Genomic DNA, 25548 nt, shown 5'->3' with positions numbered 1-25548 from the left:
GCAAAGTGCAGTCTATTTGCCTGTAGTAAATCAACCCCATAGTGTCCTTAGAGATCAGAATAAAAACAAAGAACTGCGTTCCCTGGAAGGATGTAATTAAGGATGAGCTCAGGCGTGTTCGCAAACCGCACGCGCAGAGCCCGCCAGGAAGTCGGCACTACGGAGTGCTTATCACAAGCAGTGAGACATTGTCCCGATTCACAGCTGCAGAGATCGGGAAATGTCTCGCTGCCTGTGATTAGCGCTGTGTAGTGCCGACTTCCTGGCAAGCTCTGCACATGCGGTTTGCGAACACGCTTGAGCTCATCCTTAGATCTAATAATACTACAAGCCAATCTCTATGAATCTTGCAGCAATGTAGAGCATATGTTTATGGGATGTATAGTACCTGCGCATGCATGTCAGTCTAGTCCGGCTTTCTAAAATGGCAGCATATGTTATGTTTTGGCCACTGTATGACATATGGAATAATGCACTGGCATTCCTTGTACAGCAGCATGCAAACTGGCGGTGGTAGTTGCAGTGCTAGGAACCAATCGTGGCTGTTGCAGTATACTTGTTCTGACAAAGACTGCACTGACAGAGCAAGATCTGTAGTGACCTCATTAGTCTGCTTCACTCTGATTGTATGCTGTGGGCAGGGAGATGACCAAAGCTGTATTGTAAAAAAAAGCAAAATTGAGTTTCAGTCTGGCTGTACAATCTGTCAGGACTGTGTAAATCTTAGGCTTGACTGCAGAGAAAAACAAATATTTTGACAGCCCCCATATATGTATTTGAACTGAATTCTAACTCAATTTTATTACATTTAAATTGTCTATTAACCACTTCAGCCCTGGAAGCATTTGCCCCCTTCCTGACCAGGCCATTTTTTGCGATACGGCACTGCGTCGCTTTAACTGACAATTGCACAGTCATGCGACGTTGTACCCAGACAAAATGTATGTCCTTTTTTCCCCACAAATGGAGCTTCCGTTTGGTGGTATTTGATCACCTCTGCGGTTTTTATTATTTGCGCTATAAACAAAAAAAGAACGTCAGTTTTGGAAAAAAAACACAATATTTTGTACTTTTTGCTATAATAAATATCCAAAAAAAAATTTCTTCATCAGTTTAGGCCGATATAAATTCTTCCACATATTTTTGGTATAAGCATATATTGATTGGTTTGCGCAAAAGTTAAGCATCTACAAAATAGGGGATAGATTTATGGCATTTTTATTATTATTTTTTTTACTAGTAATGGTGGCTATCTGTGATTTTATCAGGACTGCGACGTTGCGGTGGACAGATCGGACACTTTTGACGCTATTTTGGCACCATTGACATTTGTACAGTGATCAGAGCTAAAAATAGCCACTAATTACTGTATAAATGTCACTGGCAGGGAAGGGGTAAACACTAGGGGGCGATCAAGGGGTTAAGTGTGTTCCCCAGGTGTGTTCTAAGGGTGGATGGGACTGACTGGGGAAGGAGACCGATCGTTGTTCCTACTTAGTAGGAACACGTGATCAGTTTTCTCTTCCCTGAGGGAACCGGGATTTGTGTGTTTACACACACACATCCCCATTCTTGTTCTGCCAGAGGCGATCGCGGGTGCCCAGCGGACATTGCGCCTGCTAGGCACGCGCATCGGCTCCAGGGACGCAGCAGGTGCGTGGGCCTGCTATGACGTCTTAAGGGAGCAACATATAGCTACAGCGATTTGCGCAGCCGTGCCAACCTGCCGCAGTGTAACTGCGGCGGCTGGTCGGCTAGCGGTTAAGAAGGAAGTATGGGATTCCAAAAAAAAGCAAGCAATCGAAGACCATTGATCGCTCAGTTCTCTTCTGTTCTGCCCCTCCGGCTTTTACTGGAGCGCTGGGGCTGTGCAGGGGGTGGGAGCGACTGGATTAGGCTCACAGCGTCACACTGAGAGGTTCAGCCAGCTGCCGGTTGGACCGGCTTTGTGATATCAGCCAACAGCAGACTTTAGCTCATTGTCGGCTAAATCTGGGTCACAGGAGTACACTTAATTCTGCACTAGGAGAAATATGTCAAAAAGAGCTTTGGCCTTACTTCTCTTTAAAATGTATGATCTTAGAGAGTAATGATGATTTTTCCTTGTCAAAAGAAGTTTATTGAGTATACAATGTTATAAAGATACATAAAGATACATAAAGTAAGTTTACAAGGATCTATAAAGTAAGCTCATTGTTTTACAGTAGGGTTTATATAGGTAACTATAATGAAATTTCAAATATTAAACATTGGGTTCACGTAAACCTAAATTAAAGATATATATCATTTCCTTAGTTACTTTTGTAGGTATTTAAATGATTTATACCTACTATACATATTGTTTACAAGTAGAGTGTATATAGGTCAAATAAATTCTGATAATGAGCTTTAATCGTAAGGTGGAGAAAAGGAAAGAGAAAGAAGAAAAAGGGTTGAAAGGTAGAGGTATGGTCCACAAGGTTGTCCCGCTCGTCAGTTTATTATTCTTTTTAGTTCTCTTTGAAGCCTTAGAATGGGTGTCTCTGTAAGTCATTTAATCTGTTACCATGGCAACAGGACAGAGTCATTGAAATTTGACAGGAACTGTTGTTTTATCCAAGGATGCCAAAGTTTTTCAAATTTTGGAATTTGATTTTGATCGATGGCTACCATCTTAGCATGGGACATTGTATTATTCATTCTGTGAATTGTTTCTGCTAGTACCAATGTAGGAGATTTCCATGCCTTGGCCACTGTTTGTTTTGCAGCCGTTATTAGTTGGATCATAAGTTTGAATTGAGAGAGTGTTAACCATTCCGGTTTTAGATTAAGTAAAGTTAAATATGGATCTGGTTGTATTATTTTTTTAAATATTTTAGATGCAATCACGAAGACTTCCTTCCAGAAGGTTTGGATTACTGGGCACGTCCACCATATGTGTAAATATGTGCCTATTTCTGGGCATCCTCGAAAACAAAGAGCTGAGGTATTAGGTGAATATTTTGCCACTCTAGCGGGTACAAGGTACCAGCGAGTTAGGACTTTATAATTTGTCTCCAGTGCCAAGATGTTGGGTGAAGATGACTTAGATGTGAGCCATATATTAGACCAGTCCGTGTCTTCTAAAGTTCGTCCCAGGTCCTCCTCCCACCTCTGAACGTAAGAGGGTCTATTAAGATTTGCTACTCCATATAATTGATTATAAAGTGATGAAATTGTACCTTTAGCAAATGGATCTTTTGTACAGATTGATTCAAAAATGGATAATTGGGATAATGGTGTATCCCCCTTTAGGAATGGTGTATAGAAATTTTTGATTTGGAGATATCTAAATATCTCAGAGTTTGGTAGATCATATTTTTCTCTAAGCGATGGGAATGAAAGGAATGATTTAGATGCTATGAAGTAATTTATTGTCTGAATGCCTGATGTTGTCCAAGCTTTAAAAGAATTTGGGTAGATCCATGCCGGATAAAAGGCCGGATTTCTGATAAAAGAAAGGAGAGGATTGTGTGGAGATTGTAACTGATATTTGGTTTTTAGTTTATCCCAGAGAGATAAGAAGTGTTTAGTTATGGGATTATGAATTTTAAAGCGGTCTTTAGGATCAAGCCATAATAAATTTGATATTAATAGAGGGTCATTTTCTGAAGCCTCTATAAATACCCATAATGGGATTTCCTGTTTTGCATGGTATTTGGACAGACTGGCCAAATGTGCTGCTCTGTAGTAGTTAGTAAAATTAGGGTATCCCAGGCCTCCTTTATTTTTGGGAAGATGTAGTGTGTGTATAGGTATACGTGGTTTAGAAGATCACCATATAAACGAAGTTGCTCTTTTTTGTACTATTCTCAAAAAATAGAAAGGAATTGGAATAGGGAGGACTCTGAATAGATAAAGCAATTTGGGTAGAATAGTCATTTTGATTGCATTAATCTTCCCTATCCAGGATAAAGGAAGTTGCGACCATTGTTTTATTAGATTTGTGATCTGTCTTAATACAGGAGGATAATTGGTTGAGAATAAGTCAGAATGAGATGCTGTTAAATGAATTCCAAGATATGGGATTGATTTTTCTGCCCATGTGAATGGGAGTGCAGCCCTAGCCGGGATCAATTCCATGTTTGTGAGTGAAATATTAAGCACTAGGCATTTCTTAGGATTAATCATAAGGCCGGATAGGGCTGCAAATCCATCAAGAGCTGGTATTAATTTAGGACCAGAGACCTGTGGTGATGATAGAAATAGTAATATATCGTCTGCAAATATACATAATTTGTAATACCTCCTACTTCAATGCCAGTTATAGTTTGGTTTGTTCTGATGTATTGGGCCATGGGTTCGAGTATAAGGGCAAATAATAAGGGAGATAATGGGCAACCCTGTCGGGTACCTCTTTCGATATTAAAGGCTTCAGATTTGTATCCAGCATATTTTATATAGGCTTTGGGTTTATTATATAATGCTTTGATCCATGTTAAAAAGTGGGGTCCAAAACCCCATTTTTGTAATGAATATTGCATATATTGCCAGGATACTGTGTCAAATGCCCTGTTAATATCGAGAGATAGAAAACATAAAGGGATTTTCCGTTTTTTAGCAATGTGTGCCAATAACACTGCCCTGCGTATATTATCGCCTGCCTGTCTATTTGGCATGAAGCCTACTTGATCTCTATGTATTAATTTTCCTATAATGCTATTGAGGCGTTTTGCTATTATTTTTGCTAATAATTTAATATCGAGGTTTAACAGAGAGATAGGCCGATAATTCACACAGGAAGTATCATCAGAAAGGGGTTTTGGGATCATACAAACAATTGCCATTAGTGTTTCTTGCCGAAAAGAATGTCCATCTAGAAGTTTGTTAAAAGTTTCAGTGAGAATGGGAGAGAGTATTTCTGAGAATGTTTTATAGTATAAAGCCGAGTAGCCGTCTGGGCCTGGTCTTTTGTTAAGTTTTAGGTCTTTTATGGCGTTAGCAACTTCATCTATAGTTATAGGCTCATCCAAACTGCTTTTTTGATTCTGAGATAACTCAGGTAAGGTTATTTTTGAGAAGAAGGATTCAGCTTCTGTAGGATTAAATTCATTGTTTGTCTTGTATAAAGTTGCGAGATGTGAGTGAAATTCATGGACTATTTTAACTGGATTACAAGTGTAAACATTTTTTGATAATTTCAAACGTATTGGTTTGAAAGATTTGTTAGTGGAATTTAATGCCCGAGCCAAATTTGTACCTGGTTTGTTTGTATTCATGTAGAAATTGTGTTTGGAGCGTTTGAGGGATTTATCAACTGACTCAGTGAGAAATAGATCGTATTCCAATCTAGATTTTTCCAGATGAGATTTTGTACTCTGAGATGGATTATCTTGAAATGATATGTAGGCTGCATTAAAATTGAGCTCTAGTTTTTTTGCTAGATTTTTGCGTTCCCGTTTAAATAGTGCCATTTGTCTTTGTATTGTACCACGCAAGACAGGCTTATGAGCTTCCCACAGTGTTATTGGGGAGATGTCTGTTGTATTATTAATTGATATGTATTCCTTTAAAGCTTGTTCAATGGCCATCTGGTGTAGTGGGTGTTTGAGCATTATGTCCGGTAAGTACCACGTTGGGTCATGCGCTTTTGGTATGGCTGAGGCTATAGTAGTGTATACTGCATTATGGTCAGACCACGGAATCGGAATTATATCTGATGCAATAATTTCTGGTATCATTCCTATTGTTAGAAAAATATGATCTATTCTGGTGAAGGTTTGATGAGGGTGCGAGAAATAAGTGAATTTCTTTTTCATTGGGTTACTTTCTCTCCATGAATCTACCAGATTGTATTTGGAAAGAAGTTGAGAAAAAGGTAATCTAGAGGTTATTTTGGATGGTGTAAAAGGTGATTTATCTAGAAATGGGAGGAGGACCTGGTTCGAATCCCCACACATTATCACTGTTCCTATTTTGTGTGTATTAATCACTTGTAATATATGTGAGAGGAATGGTGTAGGTTGTTTGTTAGGAGCGTAGTAGGAAATCACCGTGATTGCTGTATCCATTATATAACCCATGAGTATCCGGTATCTACCTTCTGGGTCTTTAATTTCTGATGATAAGGTGAATGGTGTGGATCGGTGAAATGCAATTAGAGTTCCCCTTTGCTTGGTACAGGCAGAAGCCGTGTAAATTTGTTGATAAAAAGGAGAAATATATTTTGGAGTAGAAACTTTGGTGAAGTGTGTTTCTTGGAGGCATACTATGTGAGCCTTCTTGTTATGGAAAGTACGGAAGGCTTTGGTCCTTTTTTGAGGGACATTTATTCCCTGAACATTCAGGGAAAGTATATTCAGTGGTGCCATGGCAATAGATCAAATAGTTTTGACTTACTTTGTGTTATGCAGAGCTGACTGCGCAGATCAACCTGTGTGGACTGAAGAGATGAATAGATAGAAAAGAAACCAGTGAATTCTGGAGTAAAGAGTAAACAAAAAACATATGAGATTAGATGATATATGGTATAATTTATTTTTTGCAAGTAATCACAATTTACCCGTGAAAGAGAATAAATATCTCTCTCAGGGGAATAAGTGCCTTCGTCACACTCCCACATAATATGGTTGGGAGAATGAGGAGGGCTAATGGGGGTACACGGATCTTCCGCTTACAGGAGAGAAGTGCTATGTCAAAAGACATCAAAATGATGTTTCATTAATTGGAGTGCAGAATATAGTTTTTGTTGAAATTATTTATTCCAGGGTGGTTGTATATGGTTAGTCTTGCCCTAGGCTAAATAATTCAGTTAGAAAGGTACTGTTAATAACTTTGGTATTGATGAAGATAGTTTGAATTATTTTGGGATTTTAACCCTTTTAGAGTAAACAATTACATATTTTATTCATATGTATCTGTTTAGATATGTTAACTCATAAAATTGAGGTTGTATTGCTTCAGATTAGAATAAACAAAAACATAATTCTAGGAACTAGTTAGGTAATAATATATTTGTTTTAAGAAAAGAAAGAAAAAGCTTCCATTACTTCTGGATTATTGAACATATTTGTCCTAAAAAGTAATAAATCTATTGTTATTACCTGATAATATATAACTGAACAAGAATTTCCTTATTTCACTTATATATTCTAAGGCTATATGAATCAGAAGTAATAAGAAATATAACTGGAATGTAACATGATCCCACACAGTGTGTGACTATCAGAATGCAGTTACATTCAGTTATAAATATAGGTTTTTTATAGAGAACCATCTCTTAGTATAATATATGAAGAGATATCAGGAATTAGGATGTCAGTCCATTGAATCTTCTTGGTCCATGGATGATGTGGCATAACGGCCTCTTTTGTGAGAATGATGATTCCCATTTTGTTCTGAAATTTTCTGGGTGCTGCCTGAAGGTGAAGATGACGCCATTCTTCTGGGTGTGGGAGTGTTGCTGCTTGTGGGTTCTGTCAGATTTAATTTTAAAAGGGTTTGTTGTAGTTCATCTGCTGATCTGCTTCTGTAAATTGTACCTTGGTAGTTAAATCTGACTGAAAAGGGGAAGCCCCATTGATACATAATGTTGTGGCGTTGCAGTTCCATTAGTTGGGGTTTCATGGATCGTCTTTTAGTAATAGTAAGTTGGGATAGGTCAGCAAAAATTTGATAATTGTGTCCTTGAAAATTAAGTTCCTTTTTTTTCTCTTGCAGCAATTAGTATTTGTTCTTTCGTTCTGTAATAATGAAATTTTGTGATTATATCACGTGGGGGTCCATCTTTCTTTTTGGCTGTGAGGGCTCTGTGTACTCTGTCCAGTTCTAAACGTTCAATAGGGATATCTGGCTTTAGTTCTTGTAATAGAGCAGTAATAGTAGATTGCAGGTCTGTCACAGTTTCAGGTATTCCCCTTATGCGCAAGTTTGAACGTCTGGCTCTATTTTCGTAATCTTCGAGCTTAGTTTGAAGTATTAAATTCTCTTCTTTTAATTGTTCCAATTCTGTTATATTTTCTTGGGTTGTAATTTCAATTTCATCCATTTTTATTTCTAAGGCTGCGGTGCGGTTTCCCAGCTCTCTTATTTCTTTGGTTAGGCTTTTTGTTATTTGGTCTGAGGTTTGTTTTAAAGCCTTATGAAGCATCTTTTCAAATTGTAATAATATTACTGGGGATACTGAGGAGGCTTGTGGAGAAGTTTGTGAGAGGATTTGTTCTGTATCTGACTCAAATGGAGAGTCTTGCTGTGACATTTTCTGTCTGTGAGAGCGCCCTGATGCTGTATCTTGTGAGGTGACTGGAGCTGCTTCAGCTGCAGTGAGTGCCTGTGAGCTCTTTGTGAGGTGATTTTTATTTCTGCCACAGTTTCCTCCCAGTACCATATTTCCTGCCCAAACTTTCACAGTTTGTTCCCTGGGGCAAAAAGGTTCAAATGGATACCTTTTGAGCCTGCAGGCTCCGCTTTGTCCTTCTCTTCTCTCCTCAGCGGTGTGGAGCTCTAACAATGCATGTCTGCTCCGCTAGGCTCCGCCTCCTGCCCTCCCCGTAATGATGATTTTTCTATCTGATGTCAGTTCAGTGACATATACAGGATATCACTCCAGTGAAATATATACTCTAAGAGCAACAACTGTACTAATTTAATAGGCAATTTGCAAAATAAAGAGTCTCTTTTGCTATGGTACTGGTTTTAAATACGGTATGTTTTAGAAAAGAAGGCATAACTGTCAGTGCTGGTAAAAATGAACTAGATTTAAGGACTTCTGTTAAGAAGTACGTGATAAACAACTACTCTTTGTGATGAATGCATATTTAATGTATTCATTTAACACGCCTCTCATACATACAACTAACAACAAAGATGGTTCTATTCCTTGTACAAAGAAACCTTTTCTTTACAAATACTAACTGGTTGTTATCAATAAGTGGTATTCTGCTAACGAGAAACTGTTATATGCTTATATACACTACAAAAATAGTGACACAGTAAATTACCACTGCTAGCTTGTGGTTTCTTTAAAGGATTCATGCGTATTTGTGATAACATGCTATGCTGCTCCACACATCTGTTTGATTCAGTGCCAAGAGCCATAAATTATGATTTCACTTACTGTAGATCTTTACAGCACCCAACTTCTGTAAAAATGTAGGAAAGCATGTGTTCACAAACAAAAACATGGGTGAAAAGCTGAAGAAAGTGGGCTTCAGCACAGGTCCTGTCAGCTGAGCCCATTTCATGACACCTGATATGTCTACTTTGATATGTGTGTTGCACTTGGTGCCCAGATCAATTCATGTTTGGAAGACTGCCTAGAAAAGGAGAGAACTTTAGATTGGCGGGACCCATGTTAATGGTTTCCAAAGAACAAGAAACGACTGGTGGTTATGGATACATATATATATATATATATATATATATATATATATATATATATATATATATATATATATATACACACACAGTAGGGGAAAAAGATATTTGATCCCCTGCTGACTTTGTACGTTTGCCCACTGACAAAGAAATAATCAGTTTATAATCTTAATGGTAAGTTTATTTTAACAGTGAGAGACAGAAAAAAAAACAAAAGAATCCAGAAAAATGCATTTCAAAAAAGTTGATTTGCATTTTAATGAGTGAAATAAGTATTTGACCCCTTCGTAAAACATGACTTAGTACTTGGTGGTAAAACCCTTGTTGGCAATCAGAGGTCAGATGTTTCTTGTAGTTGGCCACCAGGTTTGCACACATCTCAAAAGGGATTTTATCCCACTCCTCTTTGAAGATCCTCTCCAAGTCATTGAGGTTTCGAGGCTGACGTTTCGTAACTTGAACCTTCAGCTCCCTCCACATATTTTCTATGGAAATAAGGTCTGGAGACTGGCTACGCCACTCCAGGACCTTAATGTGTTTCTTCTTGAGCCACTCCTTTGTTGCCTTGGCCATGTGTTTTGGGTCATTGTCATGCTGGAATCTCCATCCACGACCCCTTTTCAATGCCCTGACTGAAGGAAGGAGGGTTCTCACCCAAGATTTAATGGTACATGGCCCAATCCATCGTCCCTTTTGATGCGGTGAAGTTGACCTGTCCCCTTAGCAGAAAAACCACCCCCAAAGCATAATGTTTCCACCTCCATGTTTGACGGTGGGGATGGTGTTCTTGGGGTCATAGGCAGCATTCCTCCTCCAAACACGGCGAGTTGAGTTGATGCCAAAGAGCTTGATTTTGCTCCTATCTGACCACAACCCTTTCACCCAGTTCTCCTCTGAATCATTCAGATGTTCATTAGCAAACTTCGGACGGGCCTGTACATGTGCTTTCTTGAGCAGGGGGACCTTGCGGGTCCCACAGAATTTCAGTCCTTCACTTCGTAGTGTGTTACCAATTGTTTTCTTGGTGACTATGGTCCCAGCTGCCATGAGATCATTGACAAGATACTCCCGTGTAGGTTCTGGGCTGATTCCTCACCATTCTCATGATCATTGAAACTCCACGAGTTGATCATGCATGGAGCCCCAGACTGAGGGAGATTGAAAGTTATTTTGTGTTTTTTCCATTTGTGAATAATCGCACCAACTGTTGTCACCCTCTCACCAAGCTGCTTGGCGATGGTCTTGTAGCCCATTCCAGCCTTGTGTAGGTCTACAATCTTGTCCCTGACATCCTTGGACAGCTCTTTGGTTTTGGCCATGGTGGAGAGATTGGAATCTGATTGATTGTTTCTGTGGACAGGTGTTTTTTATACAGGTAACAAACTGAGATTAGGAGCACTCCCTTTAAGAGAGTTCTCCTAATCTCAGCTTGTTACCTGTATAGAAGACACCTGGGAGCCAGAAATCTTGCTGATTGATAGGGGATCAAATACTTATTTCACTCATTAAAATGCAAATTGATTTCTAACTTTTTTTAAATGCGTTTTTCTGGATATTTTTGTTGTTATTCTGTCTCTGATTGTTAAAATAAACCTACCATTAAAATTATAGACTGATCTTTTCTTTCTCAGTGAGCAAATGTACAAAATCAGCAGGGGATCAAATACTTTTTTCCCTCACTGTATATAGCCAAGAAGCCAAGAAGATAATAGGGGGTTGTTCAATAGGGCTTTTGCGTCCTAATTCTGGAGATGTTAATGTAGTCGGTAGCCTTGCGCAAAATTCAAGAGACTCTGGGACGTTTTCATTGTTAGTATTAATGCGTGCAACAAATTCATGTAGTTCTTTGCAACATTCTTTATGACTGTCTCTAGTGTTGCAACGATTTTCTAAAAAAAAATAAAAAATACTACCATATCGTTGATAAAGAAAGTAAAGGTAAATAAGACCCTTGGCGTAAATTGTGTAGTATGTGTGTGTCGCATCTTTGAGAAAATTCTGCGACAGATTCATATACACCTTACTGACCTAAATCTGAATCTGTCACAAGCTGGGCTATTTGTCATGCAACTGCGAGACAGATTTCTAATGAGTATCTACAACACATTTTATAGATTTCACAGTATGTGTTTCAAATTGCTTTCTGCATTTAAAGTATGTACACCATTCTTAAACCTAGTGGCATCAATTACTTTATCAAAGTTGTTTTGCCTAAAGTGTATGTCCAGAGACATTCTTATTTTCAGTTATTGATATTTGTTGATAGAGTGAAGATGGATTAGAACCTCTTATAAGTTTTTTGCTTTCTGGGACTTCACTAGAGAGCTTCTCCCGCACCACTTATTTCACCTTTTTTTTTCATTTTCTTAGTAGAGTAGGGGAGACTAGAACTACTGTAAGCTTTTTATTGATGTATGTGTCCTTGTCCCAGATTTTTCCCATCGCATCATACCTGGTAAGGCCGGGTTCAGTGGCGGCCCATGCATTGAGGGTGCATGGGCGCCGCCCCCCCTTTCCCTGCCGCCGCCTCCCTATCCATGCGCCTGGCTCCTTTCAGGACGCCGGACACATGGATTCCTATGGTGGGGTGGGTGGGGTGTTTTTTTTTTTTTTTTTTTTTTTTCTTTTTTTGAATCACGTGATTAGAGCCAGAGGCTCTAATCGGCTTCAAAAAAGGGTGGGCTCGGGGCGCAGAGAGTGCGCCCTAATCCTACCCAATTATGTGACCATAGCTAATTAATTTTCGCTATCTTCAACTACAGTGCCTCCCCGCCAATTACGAGGCAGGTCGATGAGACCTGTTTCCCGATTGGTCAAAGGGCCAGGCAAACCTATTGGATGTCTAGTGGTTCTTTGGCAAGCGGAGGAAGCATGAGAGGAGCGGACACCTCCGCCGCTGCTGCTGCCTGAGTGTGGAGAAGAGTGGAGACACAGAGGATGTCAGTCTTCAGGTAAGTGCCTGACCTCCCGTGGGGGGTCTAGAGCTGCGAGCCCTGCGCCGGGGGGTGCAAGTGCCAGTTGCAAGCCCCGAAGGGGGGGGTGTGCAAGTGCCAGCAGCTGCGAGCCCCGAGTGGGGGTTTGTGTGTGCAAGACATTTAGTGCTTTTTCTCGCAAAATTTTTTATTGCCAGGGTAAGTGGCTGCATATTGTTGGCACAAATGGCTGCATATGATGGGCACAGGTGGCTGCATTTGATTGGCACAGGTGGCTGCATATGACGGGCACAAGTGGCTGCATTTGATTGGCACAAGTGGCTTCATATACTGGGCACAAGTGGCTGCATATACAAGCACAAGTAGCTGCAACTGATGGGAACAAGTGGCTGCATTTGGTTGGCACAAAAATACTACCATATCGTTGATAATGAAAGTAAAGGTAAATAAGACCCTTGGCGTAAATTGTGTAGTATGTGTGTGTCGCATCTTTGAGAAAATTCTGCAACAGATTCATATACACCTTACTGACCTAAATCTGAATCTGTCACAAGCTGGGCTATTTGTCATGCAACTGCGAGACAGATTTCTAATGAGTATCTACAACACATTTTATAGATTTCACAGAATGTGTTTCAAATTGTTTTCTGCATTTAAAGTATATACACCATTCTTAAACCTAGTGGCATCAATTACCTTATCAAAGTTGTTTTGCCTAAAGTGTATGTCCAGAGACATTCTCATGCGGCTGCATATGATGGGGCACAGTGAGGCTGCAATTGATGGGCACAGTGAGGCTGCAATTGATGGGCACAGTGAGGCCGCAATTGATGGGGGGGTTTCAGTATTTTTCAGTTTGTTTGCCCCCCCCCCCCCCCCCCCCCAAACAATTTTGGGCACTGGCCGGGTTCACACTAATACAACACAACTGTTGTACGACTGTCATCCTACTTTGCCCTGCGACATGGGTCCTACTTCGGTCCTATATCGGACTTGAATGAACAGGATACAATTTTGCTCCAACTTTGAGATAGTCCGACTTGTCCTTTGACCAATCAAAACAATTCCAGTGTGACATAAATTCCTTTTTCTGCTGCTGTATTCACCATTTCGGATGTCACAAGTCGGATGATTAGGACTTTGATCTGACTTTGATCCGACCTCAATGATATTGAATGGGCTGAACGCGGCTCAACGTCGGACCAAAATAGTGCAGGAACCTTTTCTAAAGTCGGACCAACTTGTGTCAGACCCGTTAAGACAGCTCTCATAGGGAACTATTGATTTGTACACGTCATGCGACATGTGCTCCCAAAGTCGGAGCATACATTGCACCAGTGTGGACCGGGCCCTAAACTGTTACTGGGTCAGGAAGTGAGGGGAAATATCTTTAATGGAGCCTCAGATAGCTTAAAAAAACAGACAAGGGTTGAAATCCTTCTGCACTCTCTCCAAAAAAAAAAAAAATAGGGCTGGACATACCCTTGAACCACTGTTGACTCATTGAGACATTTTAGGAAAATGCACGTTTGATGAATATATCAGAGGCATTTCAAAGACAAGCTAATACTTGCAGGAAACAATAGATTATGCCAGGCTAAAGAATATAAATGAGCAATGACACTTATTTAATTGCAGGAAGTATTGTATTTATAATACTATAAAAATCCTGTTTATGGACGGCCCTGCATTTCAAGTTCAGTGACCTTTAAGAATTAATTAAAGCATATACATGGTGAAAATTTTAAATAATATATCCATTTCCTCATTGTATTTCAATTTCAGGTAGCTTATATTGTATTATCAAAAATAGCTATTGTTTATATTACTAATACAATGCTGATGTTATAAAATTAAATGATAACTTTTTAAAACAGTACTTTTTTGGTGGTATGTTTTGTAATATATGTTTATTTTTTGTACAGATGAAATCTGTGAGTATTTTGGAGTGAAGATTGCCATGTATTTTTCGTGGCTTGGATTCTACACATCATCATTGGTCTACCCTGCTGTCTTTGGAATGATGCTCTGGTTTTTCACTGAATCTGACCAGGCAAGGAATAACATTTTACACACAAAATACATGGCTGAAAAATCTCAGCAAAAATAGTAAGGTTAAATAAGGGATACTGTATGTACATATGAGTTTAGACTCAATGAGCAATAACATTGATTTTTTTAGAAATTACCCTTTTCCCTTGCATCTTTAGCTCTGTGTTTCAAAGAGACCTCAAAATCTGTTTTTGGAAGTGAAAAATCTTTAGCTGGTCAAACAAACCATCAACAGAATCTTTATTTGGCTAGATAATGCAGTTCTTATGTGCATCTGGCTTGCTAAAGATCTAAATTTATCTAATAGGATCTAATTGAAAGGGCAATTTAAAGCTAAACTTCAGGAAAAAAAACATTTATTATATTTTCTTTCTCGAACATCACGGGACACAGAGCCACAGTAATTACTGATGGGTTATATAGGTATCACTGGTGATTGGACACTGGCACACCCTATCAGGAAGTTCAACCCCCTATATAATCCCTCCCCCTTGCAGGGATACCTCAGTTTTTACGCCAGTGTCTTAGGTGATGGACGTGTAAAGATGTCCTGTGCTGAGCTCCAAAGGGAATATCCTGATATCCTATACTGGGGCAAGCCAGGCGAACCGGATCCATTCAAAGTGTCTTTTCATGGCCGAATTGAATGGTACCCGGGCCTCCTGTCCGAAGAAACAAGGTTTTACCCGTAATGCTTCTCTTTTTAGAGAGCTGGACCCCGCAGATCAGAAAATGGCTTTAAACTTCCTAATTTCTGGCGAGGTGCTTTACGGTCCCAGAACTGTTGGATCCCCCTACTGATGGGGGCCCCAGTCTCTGGCGGTTTTTTCAAACGGAGCCCACCGTGAGAGGTGAAGATTGGGTCTGTGTAAACAGTACCCTGCGGCTGGATAAGGTAAGAGGAGATTCCACAGAATTTTTGAGTTCTAGTGGCTTTTCTCCTTTAAGGTAAATGCATGCTATGCCTATTGTGACCACCGGGGGCTGCCAAGAGCACAAACCTACACATGCTGACTCTGTCTCAGGTGTTGTAATCGCTGTTTATGTCCCAGCGTATCAAGCAGGCTGCAAACAGGTAAGGTGGAAAGGGGGATTTCTCATGTTTGAATGTTCCCCCCCAGGCTAGAGAGGGGCCACAGGGGTCTAGAAAGTGGTTATACCACCCGGGCTCTGCGGCCTAATGGCCACCATCTCTCAAGATATCCGTTCAGGCAGATCTTGTTACCAGCCTCCCTCCTTCCCCCCCCCATCCCCAGCCTTTCTCCGGAAGCATGACAGGAGAGTCGGCAGCGCGGGAAGCGCTCGTTTTTTTCAAAACTCGAGGGGGGGGGGGGCGGTAGAGGAGGGGGCGGGACGTCAGCACAGGTGCTTAGACTCCCATTTAGGCCAGCTGCAGGCTATTAGAGGCACTCTGTACAGGTGCACACAGCCTTCTGAGAGACACAGAGCTGACGGTCGCATGTAAGGTGGGACACAGGCATTCTCCTAGGCAGCATTTACTGAAGTAACACCAGACTGAGCATTGGGTAGCAAGGCTTTTAGCCAGACTACATCGCTCAGCGGGCAGTGTTCATTTGTATACCTCACACCTTGTTGCTTTGCACTATGGGTAGAAGAGGTTCAAGCACCCCAGGAACCAGAGACACTAGGGGATCTCGTTCAGGTTCTGAGGACCCCCTGTCGGCAGCATCCTCCCCCCCTAAAGATGGGCCAGGGACGGCTAGCCAGGGAGGGCCATCGGGGTCAGGGGCTACACCTGCTTCTGGCACTTCAGCCCCTGTATATATTACACAAGAGGTTTTTTCCTCAACCATTAATGGTCTAGAGGAAAGATTAATGGCCGTGATTACGTCTTCACTCAGTGGAAGAAAACGCACTAGGCTTTCCTCTGTTCCCCAAGACCCTCAGACAGAGGAGCTCTGGGATAAAGGAGATGAATCCCTTTCAGAGGATCGGGATGGGATGGATGATTCCTCTTCCATTCAGGTGGAGAGGGACCCTATGCGACTTCCCAAGAGGAGAAAGTCTTAGTGCAGATCCTCACTGGATTGGTCCGCTCCACATTTAAGTTGCCCATACCTGAAACTGCTAAAGAATCCTCTTCTGCTTTGGGGTCACTGAAACCTTTCCAAGCAGCACATGCTTTTCCTGTTCATACTTTACTTGAAAAGCTTATTTATTCTGAGTGGGATCACCCAGACAAACGTTTTTTTCCGCCGAGAAAGTTTTCAACACTTTATCCGATGGAAGAAAAGTTTATTAAAATGTGGGGAATACCGGCTATTGATGCCGCCATTTCCTCTGTAAATAATAGCCTGACTTGTCCTGTAGACAATGCTCAGATGCTCAGGGATCCTGTAGATAAAAGGATGGAATCCCTATTGAAGGATGTTTTCTCCTTAGCAGGATCAGTGGCCCAACCTGCAGTAGCAGCGATTGGAGTCTGTCAATACTTAAGCGACCATGTTAAGCAGGTCATCAAAGTATTACCTGAACAGCAGGCCCAGGGGTTTGCTAACCTTCCAGCGGCCTTATGCTTTGTGGTTGACGCCATTAGAGATTCTATCGTGCAAACCTCCCGTCTTTCACTGGGGTTGGTGCATATACGTAGAATCCTATGGTTGAAAAATTGGTCAGCCGAAGCACCATGTAAGAAGCTACTGGCTGGGTTTCCATTTCGTGGTGCAAGGTTGTTTGGAGAGGACTTGGATAACTATATCAAGAGAATCTCTTGTGGGAAAAGCACTCTTTTACCTGTCAAGAAGAAGAGTAAGCGTCCCTCTTTCAAACTGACTCTTTCCCCAGCGCCAGGGGCTTCAGGCTCCAGGCAGTCTCGACGGCCGCCTCCATCGGGGTCCAGAGACAAGAGTCAACCCCAGGGACAAAAGAAGTCCTGGGGAAAGAAGCCTACTAGGCAAAACACTAAGACCTCTGCATGAGGGGGCGCCCCCGCTCACTCGAGTGGGGGGAAGACTGCGACAGTTCTCAGAGCTCTGGCACGAGGACTTCCAGGACAAATGGGTAGTCTCCACGGTAACCTTAGGGTACAAGCTGGAGTTTCAGGAATTCCCTTCTCCTCGGTTCCTCAGATCAAATGTTCCCAGAGACCCAGAGAAGAAGCAGTCGCTCCTTCTAGCGTTAGAGCGACTTTTGTCGCAGGAGGTCATTATGATAGTTCCCGCAAAGGACCAGGGATTGGGCTTCTATTCCAACCTTTTTACGGTCCAAAAGCCAAATGGGGATGTCAGGCCCATTTTGGACTTAAGGGATCTGAAACGATTCCTAAGGATTCAATCCTTCCGCATGGAATCAATTCGAACAGTAGTTGCCACCCTGCAGGGAGGAGAATTTCTGGCATCAATAGACATCAGAGATGCATATCTGCATGTGCCCATTTTTCCTGCTCATCAGAAGTTTCTGCGCTTCGAGGTAGGAGGGCGCCATTTCCAGTTTGTGGCTCTGCCTTTTGGGATAGCCACTGCACCTCGAGTGTTCACAAAGATCTTGGCTCCTCCTCTGGCCAGTTTAAGGGCTCAGGGTATAGCTGTCATAGCATACCTAGACGACCTGCTCTTGATAGACCGGTCGGTAGCCTCTTTGAATGGAAACTTGAGGACCACGGTCAGGTATCTAGAACACCTGGGTTGGATCCTCAACTTAGAAAAGTCTTTCCTAAAACCAGTAAGAAGACTGGAGTATTTAGGTCTGATTATAGATACAAGCCAGGAGAAAATATTTCTACCCCAGGCAAAGATCACTGCTTTGAGAGAGCTGATTCTGACAGTAAGGACCAAGAAGGGTCCCTCAGTCCGCCTTTGTATGAGGCTACTAGGGAAGATGGTGTCTTCATTCGAAGCAGTTCCCTATGCTCAGTTTCACTCAAGAATGCTGCAACACAGTATTCTGTCGACCTGGAACAAGAAGGTTCAGGCATTATACTTTCCGATGCACCTGTCGCATGCGGTGCGTCAAAGCCTCAATTGGTGGCTCATACCCGAAAACCTGCAGAAGGGGAAATCCTTTCTACCGGTTACCTGGACGGTGGTAACAACAGATGCCAGTCTGTCAGGTTGGGGAGCAGTTCTGGAACAGGCTGCGGTCCAAGGGGTATGGTCCAAGACAGAGAGGACCTTACCTATCAACATTCTGGAGATCCGGGCGATACATCTAGCTCTAAAAGCCTGGACTATCAGGCTACAGGGTTGTCCGGTCAGGATCCAGTCCGACAATGCCACAGCAGTGGCTTATGTCAATCATCAGGGAGGCACCCGGAGCCGAGCTGCTCAAAAAGAGGTGAACCAGATCTTAGTCTGGGCAGAGATGCATGTGCCATGCATATCGGCAGTTTTCATCCCGGGAATAGAGAATTGGCAGGCGGACTATCTAAGTCGCCAGCAGTTACTTCCAGGGGAATGGTCTCTGCATCCCGACGTCTTTTGGGCCATATGCCAAAGATGGCGGGTTCCAGATGTAGATCTCTTTGCATCCCGATTCAACAAAAAGATAGACAGATTTGTGGCAAGGACAAAAGATCCTCTTGCATGCGTGACGGATGCGTTGGTGATTTCGTGGCATCGGTTCTCACTGATTTACGCATTCCCGCCTATTCTGCTACTACCACGACTCCTTCGCAGGATCAGGCAGGAAAGGAAGTCGGTACTTCTGGTGGCCCCCGCTTGGCCCAGAAGGACTTGGTATGCAGAAATAGTAAGGATGACAGTGGGTTCCCCGTGGACCCTACCGGTATGCCCAGACCTGTTATCTCAAGGTCCAGTGTTCCATCCTGCCTTACAAACGCTAAATTTGACGGTTTGGCTATTGAGACCCACGTTCTGAAGAGTCGTGGGCTCTCAGGTCCTGTCATATGTACCTTGATTAATGCAAGGAAGCCAGCTTCCAGGATGATTTATCATAGAGTCTGGAAGGCTTATATAACCTGGTGTGAATCAAGAGGTTGGCATCCCAGGAAATATGTCATAGGTAGAATCCTTGATTTTCTACAGATGGGATTAGAGATGAAGCTGGCCTTGAGTACCATCAAGGGCCAGGTTTCTGCTTTATCAGTATTATTTCAGCGGCCACTTGCTTCGCATTCTTTGGTCCGAAACTTTATGCAGGGGGTGATGCGTCTTAATCCTCCGGTTAAAGCGCCCCTAAACCCCTGGGACTTGAATTTGGTCCTGGCTGTGTTACAGAAACAGCCTTTTGAACCAATAAGTCAGATTCCTTTGGTCTTGTTGACAAGGAAATTAATTTTTCTGGTGGCCATCTCTTCTGCTAGAAGAGTATCAGAATTAGCAGCTCTTTCCTGTAAGGAGCCTTATTTGATTATACACAAGGATAGAGTGGTACTACGCCCTCATCCTAGTTTTTTACCGAAGGTGGTTTCTGATTTTCATTTAAACCAAGACATTGTTCTACCTTCCTTCTTTCCAGATCCCTGTTCTCCGGAAGAGAGATCTCTACATTCGTTGGATGTAGTAAGAGCAGTTAAGGCCTATCTAGGGGCAACTACTCAGATCCGCAAGACGGATGTTTTGTTTGTGCTGCCAGAGGGTCCCAATAGAGGACAGGCAGCGTCAAAAGCTACCATTTCTAAATGGATTCGGTTTACGGTTTGAAACAGAAGATTCCTCCGTTTCAGATCAGGGCACATTCCACAAGGGCTATTGGTGCTTCTTGGGCAGTGCATCACCGGGCCTCTATGGCTCAAATCTGCAAGGCCGCAACCTGGTCTTCAGTTCATACATTCACCAGATTCTATCAGGTGGATGTGAGAAGGCATGAGGATATCGCCTTTGGGCGTAGTGTGCTGCAGGCAGCGGTACAGGGTCCTCAGGTCTGATTGCACCCTACTTGGTCGTGGTCCCCCCCCCCTTAGGTAGCATTGCTCTGGGACATCCCATCAGTAATTACTGTGGCTCTGTGTCCCGTGATGTTCGAGAAAGAAAATAGGATTTTTTAAAACGGCTTACCTGTAAAATCCTTTTCTTTCGAAGGACATCACGGGACACAGAGGTCCCACCCCTCTTCTAATACACTATATTGCTTGGCTACAAAACTGAGGTATCCCTGCAAGGGGGAGGGATTATATAGGGGGTTGAACTTCCTGATAGGGTGTGCCAGTGTCCAATCACCAGTGATACCTATATAACCCATCAGTAATTACTGTGGCTCTGTGTCCCGTGATGTCCTTCGAAAGAAAAGGATTTTACAGGTAAGCCGTTTTAAAAAATCCTATTTTTCTTGTACCAACCATGTGCAGTGTGATGGGTTGCCTCGCTGTCCCCCTGTAGTCTTAAAGCGGGGTTCCACCCAAATTTTGAACAATATCTGTATGTATTCTCTTCCTTGCCTAGATGCTGACATGCCGTTTAAAAAAATTTAAATCACCATAATTACCTTTTATTTTTCTATTCTTCTTTGCACTTCCTGGTTCTCCTCCCGTGGGAGTAGGCGTGTTTCTAGCCTCTCCCAGACTCCTGGGAGCTAGTCTCAGGCTTCCCAGGATGCCACTGAGCATGTGCGGGAACGAGCGGTGAATGCTGGGAGCACAGCATTCACCACATCCAGAAAATAAATGCTTGTGGGCTTCAAATGCCCACAATGAAGATCGAAACCGCCTGCAGTGAATAATATAAGTTATTCTTTCCGACGAAATCTGACACAGGCGGACATATTACACACAATATGTGAGTATGTAATGCTGAGAAGAAAAGTTTGTGAATGAATTAAAAAAAAAAAAACGATAGATAGGTGGACCCCCGCTTTAAGGAGAAGTCCAGCCAAAGCTCGTTTGGCTGCACTTCTCCTAGGAATCACAGGAGTGCAGTTCGTTCTGCACTCCTATGATCTGTTTTCAGCAGACAGCCTGCTAAAGCCCACTGTCGGCTGACGTCACAGGCAGGGTGGATTTGATTTAAATCAAGTTGATTTAAATCACTAGTAAAAAGACTTGATTTAAATCAACTCGATTTTAAATCCTAATTTTTAAAGCGCAACTGTCATCGCTGTTCCGCATCGGCTCCTCCTCTGACTCGCTGTTGACTCACTGACCATACTATTCACTTTAATGGGACGGCTGGTGATGTATCACTGACACAACAAGGTGAGGGACGTGGTGGCAGCAGGTGAGTGAATGCCCATTAACAGACGCTGCCATGATGGATCTGAAATGACAGGTACTCTTTAAATGTAAGGACTTATTCTTGCTGGTAGTTAGAATCTTCAATATTTGCAAACAAAATAAAGGTTTCCTATTTAGAAAAATAAGCTGTCAGGTTAGTAAATATTCCCAAACTGGGTTTCTTTTACAGCCTGCTGCCATTTTGCTCCTCAAGGGAGGAATAAAGCACTTCAAGCTATGTGAAGAAAGACCACAAGGTTTATAAGCTGCTTAGAAGGTTTAACTTTCATTTTTACTGCTTGCCCTTCCTCCTCACACTTAGATCCTGGTACAGATGCATTTCTCAACCAACAATCATATAGTTTGTAGTGTACATAGATTTGCAAAACAATGGGCTAAAGGAATATTCCTGAACTTTGTTTTATCTCATGGTTACTGTGAAATTGTGTGAATGCATTAATGCAGGGCATGTGACGTCCTGGGATTCCCGGCCGTCTAGGGGGGCGCGCGCGCCGCCGGGAGCGCGCGCCCGCCCGTTCCTCGGGACCCGGTGCGTGTGCCCGGCGGCCGCGATGTCCGCCGGGCACCCGCGATTGCCCGTTAACCGGGCCGGCATGTGGATCTGTGTGTGTAAACACACAGATCCACAGCCTGTCAGCTCTGAGGAGAGCGATCTGTGTTCCCAGAACGAAGGAACACTGATCGGTCTCCTCCCCTAGTGCGTCCCCTCCCCCTTCAGTTAGAATCATTCCCTAGGAAACATACTTAACCCCTCAACGCCCCCTAGTGGTTAACCCCTTCACTGCCTGTCACATTTACACAGTAATCAATGCAATTTTATAGCATTGATCGCTGTATAAATGTGATTGGTCCCAAAAATGTGTCAAAAGTGTCCGATGTGTCCGGCATAATGTCGCAGTCACCAAAAAAAAATCGCGATCTCCGCTAAAAAAAATAAAAAAATATTTTTTTTTTTAAAAATGCCATAAATCTATCCCGTATTTTGTAGACGCTATAACTTTTGCGCAAAACAATCAATATACGCTTATTGCGATTTTTTTTTTTACCAAAAATATGTAGAAGAATACGTATCGGCCAAAACTGAGGAAAAAATGTGTTTTAAAAAAAAAAAATTGGGATATTTATTATAGCAAAAAGTAAAAAATATTGTGTTTTTTTCAAAATTGCCACTCTTCTTTTGTTTATGGCGCAAAAAATAAAAACCGCAGAGGCGATCAAATACCACCAAATACCACCAAAAAAAAGCTCTATTTGTGGTGAAAAAAGGACGTCAATTTTTTTTGGGTACAACGTCGCACGACCGCGCAATTGACGTTTAAAGTGCGACAGCCCTGAAAACTAAAAATTGGCCTGGGAAGGAAGGGGGTGAAATTGCCCTGTATTGAACCGGTTAACCACTTGACGACCGCCTCACGCCGATTTACGTCGGCAAGGTGGCACGGACAGGCAAAATCACGTATATATACGTGATTTGCCTTCCGCGGGTGGGGGGTCCGATCGGACCCCCCCGGTGCCCGAGGCGGTCGTCTTTGGTCCCACGGCGATCGGAGATGAGGGGGAGGCCATCCGTTCGTGGCCCCCCCCTCGCGATCGCTGCCGGCCAATCAGATAACTTCCTTTGCTGCTGTATGCTAAACAGCAGCAAAGGAAATGATGTCATCTCTCCTCGACTCGGTATTCCGTTGCAGCGCCGAGGAGAGAAGACATCACTGTGAGTGCACTAACACTCACACACAACACAGTAGAACATGCCAGGCACACAAAACACCCCGATCCCCCCCCCAATCGCCCCCCGATCCCCCCCCAATCACCCCCCCCCTCCCTGTCACAAACTGACACCAGCAGTTTTTTTGTTTTTTTTGTTTTTTTTTTTCTGATTACTGCATTGGTGTCAGTTTGTGACAGTTACAGTGTTGGGACAGTGAATATTACCCCCCTTTAGGTCTAGGATACCCCCCTAACCCCCCCTAATAAAGTTTTAACCCCTTGATCACCCCCTGTCACCAGTGTCGCTAAGCGATCATTTTTCTGATCGCTGTATTAGTGTCGCTGGTGACGCTAGTTAGGGACGTAAATATTTAGGTTCGCCGTCAGCGTTTTATAGCGACAGGGACCCCCATATACTATCTAATAAATGTTTTAACCCCTTGATTGCCCCCTAGTTAACCCTTTCACCACTGATCACCGTATAAGTGTTACGGGTGACGCTGGTTAGTTTGTTTATTTTTTTTAGTGTCAGGGCACCCGCCGTTTATTACCGAATAAAGGTTTAGCCCCCTGATCGCCCGGCGGTGATATGCGTCGCCCCAGGCAGCGTCAGATTAGCGCCAGTACCGCTAACACCCACGCACGCAGCATACGCCTCCCTTAGTGGTATAGTATCTGATCGGATCAATATCTGATCCGATCAGATCTATACTAGCGTCCCCAGCAGTTTAGGGTTCCCAAAAACACAGTGTTAGCGAGATCAGCCCAGATACCTGCTAGCACCTGCCTTTTGCCCCTCCGCCCGGCCCAGCCCAGCCCACCCAAGTGCAGTATCGATCGATCACTGTCACTTACAAAACACTAAACGCATAACTGCAGCGTTCGCAGAGTCAGGCCTGATCCCTGCGATCGCTAACAGTTTTTTTGGTAGTATTTTGGTGAACTGGCAAGCACCAGCCCCAAGCAGCGTCAGATTAGCGCCAGTACCGCTAACACCCACGCATGCAGCATTCGCCTCCCTTAGTGGTATAGTATCTGAACGGATCAATATCTGATCCGATCAGATCTATACTAGCGTCCCCAGCAGTTTAGGGTTCCCAAAAACGCAGTGTTAGCGGGATCAGCCCAGATACCTGCTAGCACCTGCGTTTTGCCCCTCCGCCCGGCCCAGCCCAGCCCACCCAAGTGCAGTATCGATCGATCACTGACACTTACAAAACACTAAATGCATAACTGCAGCGTTCGCAGAGTCAGGCCTGATCCCTGCGATCGCTAACAGTTTTTTTGGTAGCTTTTTATTGAACTGGCAAGCGCCAGCGGCCTAGTACACCCCGGTCGTAGTCAAACCAGCACTGCAGTAACACTTGGTGACGTGGCGAGTCCCATAAGTGCAGTTCAAGCTGGTGAGGTGGCAAGCACAAGTAGTGTCCCGCTGCCACCAAGAAGACAAACACAGGCCCGTCGTGCCCATAATGCCCTTCCTGCTGCATTCGCCAATCCTAATTGGGAACCCACCACTTCTGCAGCACCCGTACTTCCCCCATTCACATCCCCAGCCAAATGCAGTCGGCTGCATGAGAGGCATTTTCTTTATGTCCTCCCGAGTACCCCTACCCAGCGCCCCCCAAAAAAGATGTTGTGTCTGCAGCAAGCGCGGATATAGGCGTGACACCCGGTATTATTGTCTCTCCTGTCCTGACAATCCTGGTCTTTGCATTGGTGAATGTTTTGAACGCTACCATTCACTAGTTGAGTATTAGCGTAGGGTACAGCATTGCACAGACTAGGCACACTTTCACAGGGTCTCCCAAGATGCCATCGCATTTTGAGAGACCCGAACCTGGAACCGGTTACCGTTATAAAAGTTAGTTACAAAAAAAGTGTAAAAAAAAAAAATATATATATAAAATAAAAAAAAATAGTTGTCGTTTTATTGTTCTCTCTCTCTCTATTCTCTCTCTCTTGTTCTGCTCTGTTTTACTGTATTCTATTCTGCAATGTTTTATTGTTATTATGTTTTATCATGTTTGTTTTTCAGGTATGTAATTATTTATACTTTACCGTTTACTGTGCTTTATTGTTAACCATTTTTTTGTCTTCAGGTACGCCATTCACGACTTTGAATGGTTATACAAGAATGATGCCTGCAGGTTTAGGTATCATCTTGGTAGCATTCTTTTCAGCCAGCGGTCGGCTTTCATGTAAAAGCAATCCTAGCGGCTAATTAGCCTCTAGACTGCTTTTACAAGCCGTGGGAGGGAATGCCCCCCCCCCCCCCCACCGTCTTCCGTGTTTTTCTCTGGCTCTCCTGTCTCAACAGGGAACCTGAGAATGCAGCCGGTGATTCAGCCAGCTGACCATAGAGCTGATCAGAGA

General features: G+C 43.0%; 1 protein-coding gene across 3 annotated transcripts in view; it reads left to right on the top strand.

Moving 5' to 3' along the window:
• ANO8 (anoctamin 8) overlaps window positions 1-25548 on the top strand; it is a 189815-nt gene that overhangs the window by 86328 nt on the left and 77939 nt on the right. For all 3 annotated transcript variants that reach the window (XM_073592175.1, XM_073592192.1, XM_073592183.1), the window contains exon 7: window positions 14192-14319. In XM_073592175.1, the coding sequence (XP_073448276.1) occupies window positions 14192-14319 (128 nt within the window). The remainder of the gene's footprint in view (window positions 1-14191; window positions 14320-25548) is intronic.

This window comes from Aquarana catesbeiana, linkage group LG01, assembly GCF_042186555.1.
Source record: "Aquarana catesbeiana isolate 2022-GZ linkage group LG01, ASM4218655v1, whole genome shotgun sequence".
In the NCBI taxonomy this organism is placed as follows: Eukaryota; Metazoa; Chordata; class Amphibia; order Anura; family Ranidae; genus Aquarana; species Aquarana catesbeiana.
This window is presented reverse-complemented; position numbering and strand designations above follow the sequence as displayed.